Source organism: Caretta caretta, chromosome 13, assembly GCF_965140235.1.
Source record: "Caretta caretta isolate rCarCar2 chromosome 13, rCarCar1.hap1, whole genome shotgun sequence".
Classification (NCBI taxonomy): domain Eukaryota; kingdom Metazoa; phylum Chordata; order Testudines; family Cheloniidae; genus Caretta; species Caretta caretta.
Window position 1 is genome coordinate 5,580,920 of NC_134218.1, and position 17,203 is coordinate 5,598,122.

Consider the following 17,203-nt stretch of genomic DNA (forward strand, 5'->3'; position numbering starts at 1 on the left):
CTTGTGCTGGCCCCTTGACATCTGTTACTATTTTATCGTGGGTCTGGAAATATTTTTCTCTAGCTCCTGGAGTCCTGTGATTTCATGGGAATCTCAGCTTTTGTTTAAATAAGTTTCCTAGCCCTCATGGCTGCAAAGAAAAGCTTGGAAATGTGACTCAGCCACCAGTAGGCAAATAAATAGTGCCCCAAATGTGTTATTTTTCCAATCTTGGGGCCAGAGTCATGATTTTTGAATGCTCGGGGTACACAATCCGAAATAGCATTAACTATCCGACCCAGCCAGTGTTTCTCCAGGATGGCCAACACTCATCTGTTCTTATGTTCTCTGTGCACCCTCTTCCTTCCTGAATACAGAGACATAAGGATGGCTTGTCCTGTCACTCTGACATCATGTGAAGAACCCATGCCTGGCTCTGCATGTGTGAATGACCCAGGCATGGCAATGAATAATTCATGACCAAGTCCCAGGCGGACAGTGAGCCATCGATTATTCATTCGCAGACAGTGCCATGAGCACACATGCTTGGCCCCTGACTGTCGGTGGGCAGGGAGGCTTTGAGCATGAAAAAGAGGCAGACCATTATACCGGTAGGTAGCTGTTACCCCAAAACAGGAAAGCCCACCTCTCCAAGCAATACAGATAGCCGGGGCTAGCTTGTGCAATCACATGATGCCACTGCTAGTGGGCAGGTCGGATGAATTCTAAATGCTGGGTAATGGCGTGTCTATCCCCTGAATAAGCTGTGCCCCTGGGGTTGGCATGTACAAGGCTCGCTTCATCCTGCTGCTATAAATTCAAGGGAAGATGCCCCTCTGATATATCCCCCCCAAGAACTGCAGGACTCAGTGACTCTGGAGTAGGGTGACCAGGCCCCCCAAGATTAGGGGCTTTGTCTTATATACACAACTATTCCCCCCACCCTCTGAAAAAAAGTGTTCTGATTTTTCATACTTGCTATCTGGTCCCCTACGTTGGAGGGGGAGTTGCCTAGTGGCTATAGGTCCCACTCCCAGCTTTGTTACAGAGTTCAGTCACCTCAAACATCCAAGCTGAGTGAAGCATAGCTTTCTATGCTGCATGTCCCCACTGACCAATCTGTGTGTGTGTTGGGGGGAACATTGAACACATACGTAAGCTTTAACTTCCCTGCCTTTAAAAGTGTCTGTAGAATCCTTATCTGCTGACTCCTGGCATTTTTTCAGCTGACTCTCCCAATTGCCTCATTCTGAGCTATTGCTGATACCAGAAGCTGCCACTGATATTAGAACTGAGCTCAGGTCACAGCCAGGACCTCCCAGAGATCATCACTCACTGTTGACCCAGATAATCTTGACAGGGGTTCCCTCTGAAAGGGGCTTTCTGTGCTACTCGCCCATCAACTTGAGCAGAAATCTCACAAGCTGTTCTCCTGAATTCTCAGTCTGAAATGGAGGAAATCCTGGGAGGCCAGTCGATCTCACGGGATGTCGGCCACCTTGAACAGTGCCAGAAAGGATGTGAAATCAGCTCGTCCTATGAGTTTTTGGACATCCTTGGCAACACCTGAACCAATTCTACTTCCTAAGCCAGCCCAGACGCAAAACCCTTGAGGGGAGAATTCTGGATCTGGGGTTTTGAAGACAAACCCCAAATCCAGAGCAAGCTGGATCTCTCATTATTACACCCATTTCACAGGTGCAAACAGGGTTAGGACCAGACTGTAGTACCTTTATTCATGCTTTCAATGGGTCTACTTGAGGAGTAAAGTGCTTCTCAGGGTGAGTAAGATTGTGCATTGTAACTTATCCAAGAGGGCCACTGGCAGAACTGGGAATGGAGTCCTGAGTGTGTTGTCTGATCTAACCACTAGACCACACGCTAGCTGTCTGACTATAGCCAAGAGGTCATTACCACCCGCTGTAAGCCTGACTCACATAGGGGATGCATGTCACTTCCTGTGTTATTAAAGCAATTGAGTGTCAACAGTTCTCTGTAAATGAACCCAGTGTATTGTAATGGTAGACTCCCAGCAGAGTTGCGAGCTGCCAGCTAGATATGTCCGATAGGTTGATGTGTAAGTCAGGGTGCCCCACTGTTTGCTGAGACCGAGAATAACACAATTACTCAGCCAAGCCAAGCACAACCTGGAGCCCGAGCTTTGAAGGACTGTGAAAATAAATCAGTTTGTTTTTCAAGTTTGCAAGGGCATTGATTCCTCAACCATAGGCCTGTAGTTGTTGTTGTTTTCCTTACATGGCAGGTTACTGTGTAACCCAATCAGATGACTGAGAGGAATCTCATCTAGGGAAGGATTCGGCAGCAGGAATAGAAGGAAATGCATAATCAGACTTGTGCGGTGTTTTTGAAAGAGAGTTACTAGCTGCCAAGCTCTTTTCTTTTGTGTGCAAGTTCCTTTTATTCCCCACAACCAGAAGGCTGCAGGCATATTAATGCTCTCCCTCCTCTTCTTGTTTCCAAAGGGCCTGGAGAATGTTTTCTTATAAGTGCAGAAACGGGCCGTGTACATGCAGGTTTGCGAGCCTCTTCTTCTTCCCTCTCGGGGAGAAAAGAATCCTGACTCCCTTACTCACTGTGCAAGCATGAATTAACCAGGAATGTTCGAGAATTATGCCTGAATAATTCATGAACCTGAATTAATCATGTATTTTCATGAATTATTCATGAATAACTCATGGAAATGCAAGGTTTATTCATGCTCCAAAAAACCCAAGGCTTTTTCCTCTCCTTTTCTGCTCACTCTTCGTGTAAGAAACAGACTGACAGAGGCTAAAGAAAGAAGGGGGGAGGATATTTGTTTTACAGTGTGGGGCTCCTTATCCAGACAACAGAAACCTGGCAAGGACTTGTGGTGAGGGGACACACACACAAGGCAAAAGAATTTTACGATCACCTTCTCTTCTGCAGCAGGCAGCTGAGAGCTGGATAGACAGGAGACATTTTGCAAGACTCTGCAACTGAAGCAGTGCTAACCAGGCAAGGACTGAGATCTATTGTTATCAGGATTTGATCTCTCTCTCTCTCTCTCTTGCTCTTTCTCTCTCTTTGTCTATGTGGATTGTTCATTTAGTTGTATTCTTTAAAATGAAATAAAAATTAGGAGAGCAAGTGGGGCTGGAGGGTCAAGAGCCGCTTCTGAAGATTAGTGAAAAGGAAAACATCTTTTAAAAGTTCCTTTTCAGGCTGGAGTTGTTAGTTGCTTGGATCATTAGCTGCGGTAAAACAGATCTGGAAACCTATTTGTTAATTTAAAGGATGGTGAAGTCGCAGCTGTGCATTCATCCCAACCGGTAGCTTAGTCTCTTTGTAACCTTTTGTGGTCTAAAGAGCAGGGTTATCTGCAGCCTAGTGCTGTAAAGCTCTAAGGCTGTACAGCGATAGCAGACCGGGGCTTGGAGACAAGCCAATTAACACAAGATAAAATATTATACCATATTAAAAACTCATTGACACGGCCTAGCCAAGGGAGTGGAATTGGAACGAATCAGGGGCTAGTATTTACTAGAAGGGCAGCTATTGTACATAAGACTTGGAAAGTTAGTTGCTTTTGCAAGCAAACTCCTTTTGAGAATGGGTGGAAGATGAAACAATTCTCCAAGAAGAAAAGGAGGACTTGTGGCACCTTAGAGACCTTAAGTGATCACTCTGGTTACAGTCTGTATGGTAACACCCATTGTTTCATGTTCTCTATGTATATAAATCTCCCCACTGTATTTTCTACTGTATGCATCCGATGAAGTGAGCTGTCGCTCACGAAAGCTTATGGTCAAATAAATGAGTTAGTCTCTAAGGTGCCACAAGTACTCCTGTTCTTTTTGCGAATACAGACTAACACGGCTGCTACTCTGAATTCTCCAAGAATGATTCAGCGCCCAGAGTGAATGGGATCAATGTGGATGGGGCAGGAAACACCAAGCCTTTAATCGGGGGAGGGTGGTGGTGGTCATGAAACCAGAGGAAACCAGTTTGGATTGGGTGAGGTCTGACCTATGCATTTTGTTTGCTCCCTTCTCCCTCTTGTTCTGTGCTGTAACAAGTCTTTGCTCCCGTGTGTAAATGCTCTGGGTTATCCTCTGTCTCCAATAAACCTGTCTGGTGTCTGCCATAGATTTTTACCACCAGACAGTGGGGCTTACCTTCCTCCCCAAGTGCTCCTGTTCAAACAAATGGGTGTGTTTCTGGAGGACAGTACTGCTGAGTGTCATTGAGGCCATCAGAATCTTTGTGAGCTTGTTAAAGCCTTCCTATATCCAGGGACCATGCAATGCAATAATGCTTGGAACAAAAACAGCCCAACTTTCCATTTCAGGGCGTAACCCAGACTCCCCTACCGTTCCATTTTTCTGTGTGATCAGAGTCACCAGCAGGGCCTTGGGCTCCCCTCGTGTTTGCCGTATTGTTCTGTAAACTCCCATTTGGAGGATGTACACAGGCCAGCGGTGCAACACCACTGCTTCAGCTCTGTACATGCCCCACCAGCTCCTCCCCTTGTGCCAGTTACTCCTGGGGCACCTATTATGTTACAGCGATCCAAGCCAGAGTACCAGACACCACGGTGAAATGCCATTAATAATTCTAATACTGGAGAGGAAGGATGACCTTGAGGTTAAGGAGCTGAACTGGCCCTCAGGACGTCTGGCTTCAAATCCCAGCTCCACCATACATTCCTGTGTGACCACAGGCAAGTCACTTAATCTCTCTTTGGTTCACATTCTCATCTTTTAAATCATATAATCATTGAAGTGTAGGACTGGAAGGGACCTCAATAGTTCATCTAGTCCAGCCCCCTGCACTCAAGGCAGGACTTTGCAACAACTAGATCATTTCTGACAGGTGTTTGTCTAACTGGTTCTTAAATACCTCCCATGGAGATTCCACAACCTCACTGGACAGTTTGTTCAAGTTGTCCAACCTAAACCTCCCTTGCTGCAATGTAAGCCCATTGCTTCTTGTCCTATCCTCGGAAGTTAACAAGAATAATTTTCACCCTCCTCTTTGTAACCTTTTATGTACTGGCAAAGTGTTATCATGTCTCCCTTCAGTCTTCTCTTCTCCAGACTAACAAGCCAGTTAGTCTTCAATCTTTCCTCATAGGTCATGATTTCTAGACCTTTAATCATTTTTGTTGCTCTCCTCTGGACTTACTCCAGTTTGTCCACATCTTTCCTGAAATGTGGCACCCAGAACTGGACACAATATTCCAGTTGAGGCCTAATCAGCGTGGAGTAGAGCGTGTCTTGCTTTCAACACTCCTGCTAATACATCCCAGAAGGATGTTTGCTTTTTTTGCAACAGCGTTATACTGTTGACTCATATTTAGCTTGTGATCCACTATGACCCCCAGATCCCTTTCCACAGTACTCCTTCCTAGGCAGTCATTTCCCATTTTTATGTGTGCAGTTGATTGTTCCTTCCTAAGTGGAGTACTTTGCAGATTGTCCTCTTTGTCTGTCCTGTCAGTTTTGTTTGTAAGCTCTTCAGAGCAGGACTGACTCATGTTAGGTGTTTGTACAGCACCTAACACAATGGGACCCTGATTCAGGCCTCTAGGTGCTACTGTAATACAAATAATAATAACAATGGATGTCCACTTACACTGGAAACTAACTTGTGCAGTTCCAGTTGTAAAGGAAAGACTACATAACATTTTAACAGGGAGTATTCTAAGCAAATTTAAGAGAAAACAGTCACCCGTTTTAAATAGAAGTCAGAGTAGAATGACTTTGAGGTTCTAGTCCATGAAGTGTGTGGTCCTTTGGCAGAAAGAAGTTTAGCACAATTCCTGCTGTGTGCACAGATGACAGAATTTGCAAGCTAAAGAAGAGCATGGAGCGATGGTTTTGGGCCTATAAATTCTCTCATCGGCAGGCGAGTTTTAACGTGACCAACACTTTCCACTCTGCCTGTGGAGGAGTTCATACAGAGTTGGCTTTCTTTGTGGAAAAGCCACACTCACATTTTCTCCAGCGTGCTTAAAAAGAGATCAAGTCGTGCAATAATACTAGTATTCTTATAGAGAGTCTTTCATTCATGCATCTTAAAGCACTTTACAACGGAGGGCAGTGTCATTATTCCTATTTGACCGATGGGGAAACTGAGGTACAGAGATCGGAAGGACTTATTCAAGCTCATCCAGCAGGCCAGTGATCGAATAGAACTCAAATCTCCTGTCTCCTAGTTCATGGCTAGCCACTGGGCCACATGGTCTTTTCACTGACCACCTAGCCTGGCTGGTCACAAGAGAACTTCTTTCAAAGTAACTTTTGATTTTTGGAAGAGGGCGGTGCGTCGCTTGGGCTGTCTGTGCCCAAAGTGTGCTGAGTGCTGGGTAGGGGGACTGGGCGCTTTCCATGCAGTGCTGTCACCGCCTGTGCAAATGACCAGTGACATGTCCGAATTTTCCTTTGCAGTTGTCATGAGAGCGGATACGCCACCCGGGCATGCAAACCAGGCACACAAAAGTGCATGCACTTTCCTGAAATTCTGGGTTTGAAGGAATTAATTGGCTCCCCCCCCAAAGAACTTAGCTTTCAAATGTTGTTTGCAGTATGGCTCTCACTCGGCTGGGGTAGAACATGCCTTCAGACCATAATATTCTCATTCCTAGGTTATTTTGTTTTAGTCCGAACGGTCTATTGGTTTTGTGCTGCCTTTCATGTACAGTGGGTCTGAGTCTCAGCAGATGGGAAATTGCCATGATTCCATTGAAGTCTGATGCTGTATAAAATTCTCTGCATTGACAAATAGCTCTCACTGCTCCGGCCAGCCCTGGATGGCTTGAGACGATATATGTCATTGTTGGAACTGCAGTTTCTCTTTTAAAAAAATACCAAACAACAACAATGACATCCCCGCAGGCCTGTACCTGTAGTCCCCTCAATGAGCAATCTCCAGGAGAAAACTGGAAGAGTTCAGTACAAATGACGCCGAGAATCAGGGGAACAGCAGAAAGGAGGGAAGGGAATTTATTGCAGGGGCAAGTGTTCTACGTGCTACTCTCATTGTCAATACAAATTCCCAGGTAGGGTTTGTTTCTGTGCTGCTCCTGATCACAGTGGGCAGCGTTTTGGCATGCTTCTGTACTGCAAGGTGATCCCAGCATTGCCAGATTACAAATACCAGTGCAAAAACGATCTGCTGTCAGGAACTGGAGAGTGATTACAGACACTCTGGCCTGGTTATTTTTGTAATTCTAGTGATTTGTAGGCATTATCAGAGCACTCACCACTACAGCAGCTGAGCTCCCAGTTAACCTGATTATTTCCAGGACAACCATGCTGTTAGCATTATTTTTGCCCTGAAGCAAGTCCTTGAATAGATGTACAATATTTGAATTTACTCCTTTTAATGAACGACCATAAGCTGCTGATAAACACGCTGCATTCATCAGACATTAAAAAGACATCATAATAACACTGTAAGCAAGCACTTCACTGAGGCTAAACACACTATTCACAGTGAATAATAGACAAGACTTTCAAAGATGGGTGTACCTAAATCTGAAATTAGGCACCCAAATGAGAGGCCTGATCTCCAAAAGTTCTAGGCAATCAGCAGTTTCCTCTGCATCCCTAATAATTAAAGTGGGTGTGCTCTGGAACATAGGTGAAATACCCCTGGCATGGATTCTTGTTCCTTATCTTCTCTTCTAGGTGGTGCTGGTCCAAATGGCTGCCAAGCTTTACGTTCTAATCAGCTGGCCAGACGGCAGCCGTGTGATCAACATTGAAAACATCAAAGAACCCCGAAAGCCATTTCATCTGTATGCGGTGGGTGAGCAGGTGCTAGCCCGCTGCCCTGGCTTCAGTGGTCTGTACTGGGGGGTCGTGGAAGGCATAAGCGGTAAGTGATCATTATCCATCCTAGACTTATGCCTCTTGGGAGCAGCCTCTAGAAACAAGTGAAATGAACATTGAAAACCCTTTTCTTCCAACAGAGCATAAAGATATCTTAGAGAAAAGGCTGCAGGAAAATAGACAACTCTTTGAGAAGCTAAGTAAGTGTGGGGTTTTGCACAGGAGGATTAATATTCAGCAGGCAGTGTATTTCTGGAGGAAAGTAATTAAATATAGTAACCTTATACCCCGGTGCATTTTTCTTTAATGGATGGATCATAAATATATCCTTATCCCATGCCTAATGAACCATCCGACAGCGTCCATGTGGTAAGGACTGAGAACACTGCTGTGGGCAGTAGGGCTCTAGAGGTGTAATGTTGCAATATATGTCATTGTGGTATTGCCAATTACCATACATGCCCCATGTTGCTTTCAGAAGAAGAACCAGCAGTGCACAGTGGGCTGCCATCCCAAACTAAAAAATCAAGGAAAACTTTTCCAAAATGGATGCCAGGAAGCTCCTTTCGCAAATACAACGATGACAGGAGCGTCTACGTCAAACCGCTGGTCAGGGATGAAGACGCAGGGCTCGAGAATGATGCTGCCGTCTCTTCTGTCTTAAAGGAGAGGCGCATCCTGACTAGCACGACTAGATCCCACTGCACCATGTCAGCACCTTATCACTCTTCCACGGCCTTCAAATCACCATCTCCGTTCTTGACCCTGGCTGTGCCTGGCACATCCCAGAATGAAGAAGCAAGGCCTGGTACAGCTACCAGAGGTAAACCAGCTGGGATTATTGTCTGTGAATGAGTCGAATGTTTTATTTTATTCCACGCTTGGCTATTTTTAACTTTTAATGTTGGTGTTAGTGAAAAGTGTCAGAGGGGCTCTGAATTCCTGTTTCTCTGCAGTGTGGGCTGCAGACCAATGCACATGTATTTTCCCTGGGAGTGAGAACTGTAATGGTGAGAGTTGAGTTCTTTCCATCCTTGGTGTCTGTTCTCCAGTGGGGCTGCTCACCAAGGTGACAACTCTGTGGTAGTGGCTTTTGTGTGATCCAAAGCACGCTGAGATCACCAGCTCTTTTCTCATATGCTCTCAATTCTTTCCACACAAGCCAGTGAAGCACACTCCTAATATAATTTATTTGTTTAATTAATTGTAAAGTACCCAAAAGTGTGCTGACCTGAACATCTGACCTGTTTCAGGTTTACCTATCAATTCATCCATACACACATACTAAAACTCCCTGAAAGTAACCATCTTGTTTTCTGTGTGTTTGCCATTTGTGCTAATGACTACACTAGTGTCCATAGACTTTTTCACCTTCATGATCCATGTTCCCCCCGTCCAGTTTCTTCACTGATGGCACTGTGCCTTGCTAAGGATATTGTGGTTGAATTACAACTATATATTGTGATGAAGGTTTTTCTTTCTGCCTGTAACAAAACTCCAACAGTTCAAGCCAAAGACAGCATGTTTGAGTCATGCTGTTGGGAACATCATGCTGTTGGGAACTTGGGAACATCAAACAGAAGTACTTAGATGAACATGCTCTGGAGACCAAGGTATCCAGGTGATGACAATTTCACATCTGTCTTTTGCTTCCTGCTCCGACCCTCTTTCTAGATTACATCACCCTGACAATGAAAAGGAAGTCAGATGTCATTCTAGCTAAGTGTCCGCAGCACATCCATACCAACAGGTAATATTCCCATAAGCCGTAAGGACAATGAAGGTTTCAAAGTGCCTCTCATAGTCTCCACTTCTGGTTCACTAGCTGTGGTTCCATTTCCTGATGCTGCTTGCTTCATATAGATTGGTTTGTCCTGCCTTGTTGACACAACTTTGGGGACAAAGGGGAGTTCCAGGGGATCTGGGGCAATTGAGGAGAGCTGCCTATTCCGACCACAAAGGATCCATGAAGGACAAAGTCGAAATTGAGGCAGCTCTTCCTGCCCTCCACATAGAGCCAGAAACTGCCCTCAGTTATACCAGTGTAAATCCAGAATAACTCAGTTGAAGTCATAGTTAGGGCCTGAATTTCCACTGCCCTGTCCCTTATGTAATCATTTAAGTGTGAACCAAACCATGAATGGCAGTATTCTGTATCTCCTTTGCACTTGTTTTGTAAGAGACTATACACATGTAAGCAAGTGGGGAATCAAGCCCATAATATAGAACATGTATTTAAGGAGCTGATATTTTCTATGTAAAACGCAGGGAGGGACATTTATCTGAAATGCTTGCCCACTAACATAAAGTATTACAAGATATCTACCTCGTTTACTTGGGATGCCACATGATATTGGAGTTGGCTGGGTTTTCACAAAATGCTGTGTTGTACACTTTAGACCACAGAGCACTTACGAAATAAATATGAACCATCTTCCATTGCTTGTTGGTCTGTTTGTTTTTTTCTAGCTGTGATGAACCAAAGACTGAAGGTTCCCCAGAAACAGATGATTTTGAGGTAGTTCAGAAAGATTTTGGCCCTGGTGAAATGGAAAGGTAATTAATGAAAAGTGAAGGTGCAGGTCTGCTCTTCCCAGCCCAGTTTTTCAGACTCAGGTAGCTTGGGTATTCAGTGGGCAATGCACGCTGAACTGACATGTCACACCCATTGCTAGCTGAAGGAGAATGGCGCTTTGTGACAGGCATGCATGTTATATGCTTTATTTTATTTTCTAGGACCGAGAAGATTGAGCAACTGGAGAGAATCATAGTAGATCTCCACCAAGAGATTCTCTCCCTGAAACGGAAGGTGCAGCGGCTGGAATCACTGTCCTTTCAGGAAGAACCCCACAGGCAGCAATGCGCGGTGGTGGAACTTTTTAATGGATACACGAAAGAGCAGCTGAAAGAGGCCATCCGATTCGACCAGAAAATCAGCACTGCCTGCAAAACACTACTCTACAAGCTGTTCACGTCCGACTATATACAGAGCCACTCCATCACAGGAAGGAGAGGGAACACCTTTCGGGAGGCTAAGCCCATGATGGATGAGCGGTGCATCAAAATCATTAGGGTGTTACTGAAGCAGAAGTTTGGGGACCACCTGAGTGACACAGTAATCACTGAGAAAATCCAAAATGTGCAGAAAGCACTCAGGCAGAAATTTAAGACTGAATGTCTCTGAGCAGCATGTGATTCGATATCTCATTTCCTGGGCAGTGCCAGAAACTAGAATACAATGCATTGAGCAGCCTTTCCAAAAAGTTGCTTTACCTTTGTTGTTTTGCTGATTCAGCCCCTGGATTAGTTGTGAAAGCTTTTGGTGAAATATCTGCTAGAAACAACACAAAATATCTGTGGCTAAGAGTCTGTCGGCATGCACACAGTGGGAGATTTTCACCCAGAATTTTCCAAGTCTGACGTCATTTTACAAACCCCAGTTTCGCAAATCATGCAAAGGAGTCAATGTTTTTGTTCCATTTATAATGGACAACTTTGGGGTGGGAGGGGGGAAGACTTGGAGATTTCAATTAAAGAAGCCCCCAGAAATTTGAATGGGTAATCAAATCTGATTCCAACTATTCATAACACCTTGGGTCTGAAAAGTGATGCTGAAAATCTCACAAGAAGTAGGTTTTAAACACCCAAACTTTAGGATGCTTGTTCCAGACTGACATGGTCAGCCTTCTGCAGTTCCTCCTGTCAGACAGCTAGTATTTCAGATCCAGCTCAAATGAAGCTATAACCTATTTGCAGACTCACAGACACCAACTTTAACCTTTTCACTAGTCCCTATTTCCTCACTTCCTCTTGGGTTACTGCAGTGGTAAATAAGGTGGAGAGGGAAGGGTCAGAGGGACGCAAGCCACCACTCACTGAAAGGGCATGGTGAGACACTTTCCACTTATCTCTCTCGTAACACGCAAGGCAGTAAGATGTAGATGCCACATACAGCCTTGTAGAGGGTTAGAACCAAAAATGTCACCTCTCGGAGCAATGAGTGTAACCTGAATAAAAGCAATACATGTGAATTGCACATGGAACTTAAAGGGCTCTGGGCCCACCTGATCCTCACATGGGAATTGCATCCCTTTCCTCATTCAAACTTGCTTCTCTCCTCTCAGCTGCAGCCCTCAGCTTCTGCCAAGGATAGAACAAAATGAATCCCTTTGATGCCAGATGAGTGTGTCTGAGAATTTCCTCTGATGACAGAATGAGAGAGCTCCATAAAACATTAACAGAAGGAAATGATAGCTAGTGGGGTTTTTGTTGTGGTGGTTGCTTGCTTTTATTTTTAATGTTCCTAATGCAGCTGTGTGGAAGAAGTGGTTAAAATTCATCCGAACTATCACAAATCTACCCAACAATAAAAGCTCAAAGCTGCTCGCTCACCCACTTAAATTACTCTTTTTCTTTTGATCTTTCAGAAAACAGATTTTTCTACTCAGATGTTGAACAATTCAGCAGCAACATTGTAAGAGGGAGAGAAACTTGGCTCTCTATAGCTGTCCTCTCCTTTAGGAGTCAAAAACATTACAAACACAGTCACTATTATTATTATTTTATTATTTATTTCAATTACCATAGCGCTTGGGAACCCTAGTCATGGACCAGAACCCCACTGTACTATGTATAAGCACAGAAAAAAAGGCAGGCCCTGCCTCAAGGAGCTTACAGTCAAAGTCCTCATAAAAGAATAAAACAACACCCCAGCATAGGGATGTCCAGCAGCAGAGCTGTCCAGAGAACAGAAATTCCAGTTCACAGAAGATTTGGAGAGTTCAACATTTGTTTTCATTCCAATGAGCAACGAAACCCAAAATTCTCCATGAAAGAAAATTTTGAAAAAAAAAACATTTTATCTCAACAATAATCTATAATGTAATACAAAATAAAAAATTCTGAAGCCAAAAATCATTTTGAAAGGAAAAATCAAAACAGTCCCTTTTCAGAACTTTTTCTTCCTGATATTTTTCTCCAAAATGAAACTTTGGCAAAACCGACAGGATTTCGCAAAATATTTCCATGTAATTGAAACTGAATTTCTCAAAGGAAAATGGTTTTGTCACAGTTTTTCAGACCAGCTTTACCCAGCAATATTTGGCAGTAACGCCTGATTGCTGGAGCTACGTTGAATAGTCTAGTCAGTAACAGAGGCGGTTCTATCACCTCCTCCAACGCAGCCATCTCTGCACAACGCCATACATTAAAAATACATTATTAGAGCTTGTCTATTCTTTGTGTAGATCTCATCCTCAGCATCAAATGAATTTGTTCTTATTATCAATGACAAGACCTATGCAATTCGGGACAAATGTTCTGCCAGTTTCCAAAAATATGTCCACAAAAGGTCAAATTGGTTAGTCTGAGTCATCCCTCTACAATGGTTTAGAACATGGAGCTCGCTCATAAACCAGGGCTCCATTTCAGAGGTGGTTCAGTTTCCTGATAGAGGCTTTGCTTTTGGTTGACATCACTGTTCTGTGAAAAGTCCCAAGAAATTTTTCATGATAATTGATCAGGGCGAAGATTTTGAAAGGCACAGATGGGAGATGGGAGGCTCAACTGCCCTTGTGCCTTTGAAAACTTTCCCCCAGGATGTCACTTAGAAGTTTCCTAAGAAAGATGGTGTCTTCAGCAACACAGTGTCTCTTAACACTTTCGTGATCGGTAGTTATGATTCAAGTAGAAAAGTGCTGCCATGTTGGTGACCAGCACCACCTCCTAGTCAATTGGGCTTTTCTCCACAGTATTCCACGAATGGTCTATCTTAGCCCTAGAAGCTTACTTACCCGGAGCTTATCAGACCATGTGCCAAGGTGCAGCCTTGAAAGCCAGGCAGCAAATATTGTTTATGGAAATACTTTTTCCTTCCTCCCATACTGAGCCCCTTATCCTGATCAATGAGGGGGTGATGCAGAACCAGAGCACGTTGTTAATTTTTTTTTAAAGGACATGTTTCTAGCCACCAAAGGCCCCTGCAACAAGTTAATCCCAATCTGCTTCAGGGGAAACAGATGTGCTGTGTGACCTTTCAGCGCAAAAGGTCACGCGGCCGATTCCTTTGAGGTAAACTTCGTGTCTGATATGTTCCCTGATGGTCAGCAAACACGCGCGGAAAATGGCAGCCATTTCAGCCTCCTCCCGCCTATGCACAGCCCACCAAGTCACTCATGAGAGAATGTTCAAATGGTTCCCTATCAGCAAATAAAAGGTGTCCTTATTCGCTCTCACTCCTTTGAGAAATGGCTCCTGCGGCAGAGCGGAGAAGGAAGACACAAGTGGCATTTAGTTAAGTGCCAGTTCATTTGGAGGGTATTCTCAAAGGCAGTCAGGCTTGCTGAGATAATTGGACACACTCACAGACAGGTGAGCCTACAGGATGAGAGCAGCAGACGATGAAAACTGCAGTTATCTCACCAAAGGTCACTCTGGCAGCTTGATACCTTGTCAGAGACCGTCACATCACGCCGAGTGGTGTCATCTTTTAGTGCTCCCAGGGTTGGAGGAATAGAGGAGGAGGAGGCTGTATGTCAGAGCTACTTCAAGGAGGGATGTTCAAAGCCTTCCAAAGCCTACGTCCCTCCCCACTTCTCAAAAGCCCTCAACTGAATTATGTTCACCTTCCACTTTAACAGCAACATCAGAGTTAAAGTGAGTGTCTGGACGGGACTTTTGCTAATACACGGAATACTTTAATCCATAATCTCAGATAAGACATAACTACTTAACAGGGCTCTTAGCAACTCTGAGTTCAGAAAAGTTAGAATTGTAGTGAAAGAGAAAGGCCAAACGCGGAATGGATTTAGGGGAGTTTTGTCATTCAGTCAAAAGCAAGGAGGTACAGGCCCTTCCTTCTCATTAGGACTGGGAGAAATTATTGGCCAAAACTTTTTCAGTGAAAAATGCAGATTTGGATTGACCAAACCAAAGTGCTTCAATCGGGGGCGGGGGAATCTGAAAAAATCCAAACATTTCATTTTGACATTTTTTCAATGAAATGTTTCATACTTCCGCTTTTAAATGATTTTTTTAAAATGTCCTTCAATTTTATTTAAAAGTTTTTTGAAAAGATCAAAATGGAAACAAAATATTTTTGACCCCAAATCAATTTTTTCTTTACTTTTCAGTTCGCTGAAGCATTTGGAAAATTTTTTATTACGGCTGAGCTGGCAACAGTTCTGCACACAGTTCTACTCCTCGTGCAACCTCCAGAATTAAACTGATACCTCAGAATCTTGATCTTCCTCCTCCCTTAGAGAAACCATGAGACAAATCCAAAGGTCATTGTCTTCAAACCAGTTCAGACTGAAATGTGGGGTAATTGTCAGTTAACTATGAGCCTTGTGGGAAATTACATTCTCATGCTTGCTAAAGTTCAGATTCCAGCTGTGAAACACTGAAGTGGATATGATTAGAATGCCCTGGTGTTCAGGAACTGGGACCCTGTGGCATTTTTTGGATGATAAGACACTTTCTGACAATTACCAGGACTCTTGACCGTTTTGATGCATCATTTCTCTGCAGATTTTTTTTCCCTTTCATGCCTCCCTTCCCCTTGTCTTCCCCTGGGCCAGCGAGTTGGCCTCTGGAAAAGAATGGGCACAGATTGGACAGCAAGTTCTAGCAAGAGGGGCTGCCAAAGGAGAGAGGTGTCTTTGAATACATTGGACAACCCTCTCACCTGCCTATGAGCAGCTGTTCAAATAAGAAAAAGGCAAGTGGCCTGGTGATCAGCGCTGATTTAATGCTGTATGTCCTTTTTCATCTTTATTTAAGCATTTGAACATGTTATAATGTTAGATTTAGGTTTAAGTTTCATTGTAATACTTTTGGGGGGGAGGGGGGTTGTGCGTTGGCCTAAGGCTAAATTGCCATTCATAAACATTGCTTTGCTTCTCACCTACCAGCTTAGAAAATCTAATTTATATAAGCATGATCTCTGAAACGGGGACTAACTAATAGCCGGGAGGGATTTTAGGTCACAGTAATGCTATTAGTTAGATACAATCTCTGGAACAGCAATCAGAGCCTCTTTCTAGCTGTAATGTTTTTATATGTTTCCGATTTTCAGGAATGGCACAGCATTAGACCGCACTTATTTCTTGTTCAATGCCATTTTTTAAGGCCTGCATGCACAATGGAGAGGAAGCCTAATCTAGGGGCCAGCACACTGGACTCAGGGTCCAGAAACCTGGGTTCTCTTCCCAGCTCTGCCACTCACCTACTGTGAGACCTTGAGTGAGTCACTGCCTCTCGCTATGTCTCTGCTTCGGATCCCATCCCTTTGTCTGTTTACAATGTGACCTCTCTGGGGCAGCGACTGTCTATTACTGTGCCTTTGTCCAGCCCCAGAACAATGGGGCCCTGATTCCTGATCTCCAGGTGCTACCATAATAGAAATAATAATAATATAATAACCCAGTACTCTTTGTTTTTGGAGCAGCAGCCCATGTATTTGTGGTGCTCCGCAAGGCAATCCCAGATGGCCTGCAGAGCTTAGACCATACAGCATCGATCTGTCTTTGAGCCTGGGCATTTTAGTTGTTACAGATTTCAGAGACTCTTTTGACTTAAAGAAAATCAACAAAGCCCAACTACTCTGGTTTGTCTCTTTCCTTGTCGTGTGTTCCTTTGGTGTAAATTCAGCAGTAATCAGACTGGCAGACAGTGCCAAAAGTGACGGCAGAGCAAACACACAGAAGGGCTGGATCACATAACAGATGCAACTTGAAAAGTTAGAACAGTGGGGGCCACTGGCAAGAAGTGAGGGAATTGGTGGTGAGGGGCATAAAGACGCCACATGGGGAGAAATGAAACTTACAAAATAAGAGGGACATACCCAAGCACTAAATCCAGTTTGTTTTAATACTTTCTTCCCAATTTTGTCCATGTGACTCTTTCAGGTAACCAAAACCTGTAGCTGCCGCAGAGAAAATGCAGGTTTAGGACTGGGAGTGGGGATATTCAGGAATGGGTCTCAAGGTCTGAGAGCTCAAGATTTCAGAATAGGAAACAGTCTAAGAATCACAATCACACAGTAACTATGCAAACCCATCAGCATACATACTGGTTTGGAGCGCCCACGGGATTTTCTGTACTCTGTTTAAGGGAGACTATGCTTTGCAACTCTAGGGGCTCATAACAAACATTTATCACTTTGCCTTTCAGCGTTTGTGCTCTTTGAAACCCACGGACCATCGCACATTGCTTTAATGAAATCATTTAAAATGTAGCTTATGCTCTTCCCCAGTTCTTTATCCATTCTATCCAGCCAATGGTATTAGGCTGCTTTTATGCAAATTCCATGAAGCCGATGAATCCTTCTGCTGGTACAAGTTGCTGAAGGCATTTGCACAAACCTCAGCTCTGTCAGAACTAAAGGCACAATAGACAGCTAAAGTTTC

The 17,203-nt window shown here is 44.0% G+C and overlaps 1 protein-coding gene across 8 annotated transcripts in view; it reads left to right on the forward strand.

Annotated features, from left to right (window-relative positions):
- Nucleotides 1-12,187, forward strand: part of LOC125622350 (uncharacterized) — a 57,314-nt gene extending 45,127 nt beyond the window's left edge. Inside the window, exons 1-8 of one of the 8 annotated variants that reach the window (XM_048820343.2) lie at nt 2,421-2,513; nt 2,908-2,976; nt 7,653-7,842; nt 7,937-7,996; nt 8,275-8,619; nt 9,471-9,546; nt 10,266-10,352; nt 10,533-12,187. In XM_048820343.2, coding sequence (XP_048676300.2) covers nt 7,668-7,842; nt 7,937-7,996; nt 8,275-8,619; nt 9,471-9,546; nt 10,266-10,352; nt 10,533-10,980 — 1,191 coding nt within the window. In that variant the 5' untranslated portion in view covers nt 2,421-2,513; nt 2,908-2,976; nt 7,653-7,667 and the 3' untranslated portion in view covers nt 10,981-12,187. Of the gene's footprint in view, nt 1-2,420; nt 2,514-2,672; nt 2,977-7,652; nt 7,843-7,936; nt 7,997-8,274; nt 8,620-9,470; nt 9,547-10,265; nt 10,353-10,532 lie in introns of those variants that run through there. The other 7 variants (XM_075118680.1, XM_048820342.2, XM_048820337.2 and 4 more) reach the window with 7 other exon arrangements.
- The last annotated feature ends 5,016 nt before the right edge of the window (nt 12,188-17,203 follow it).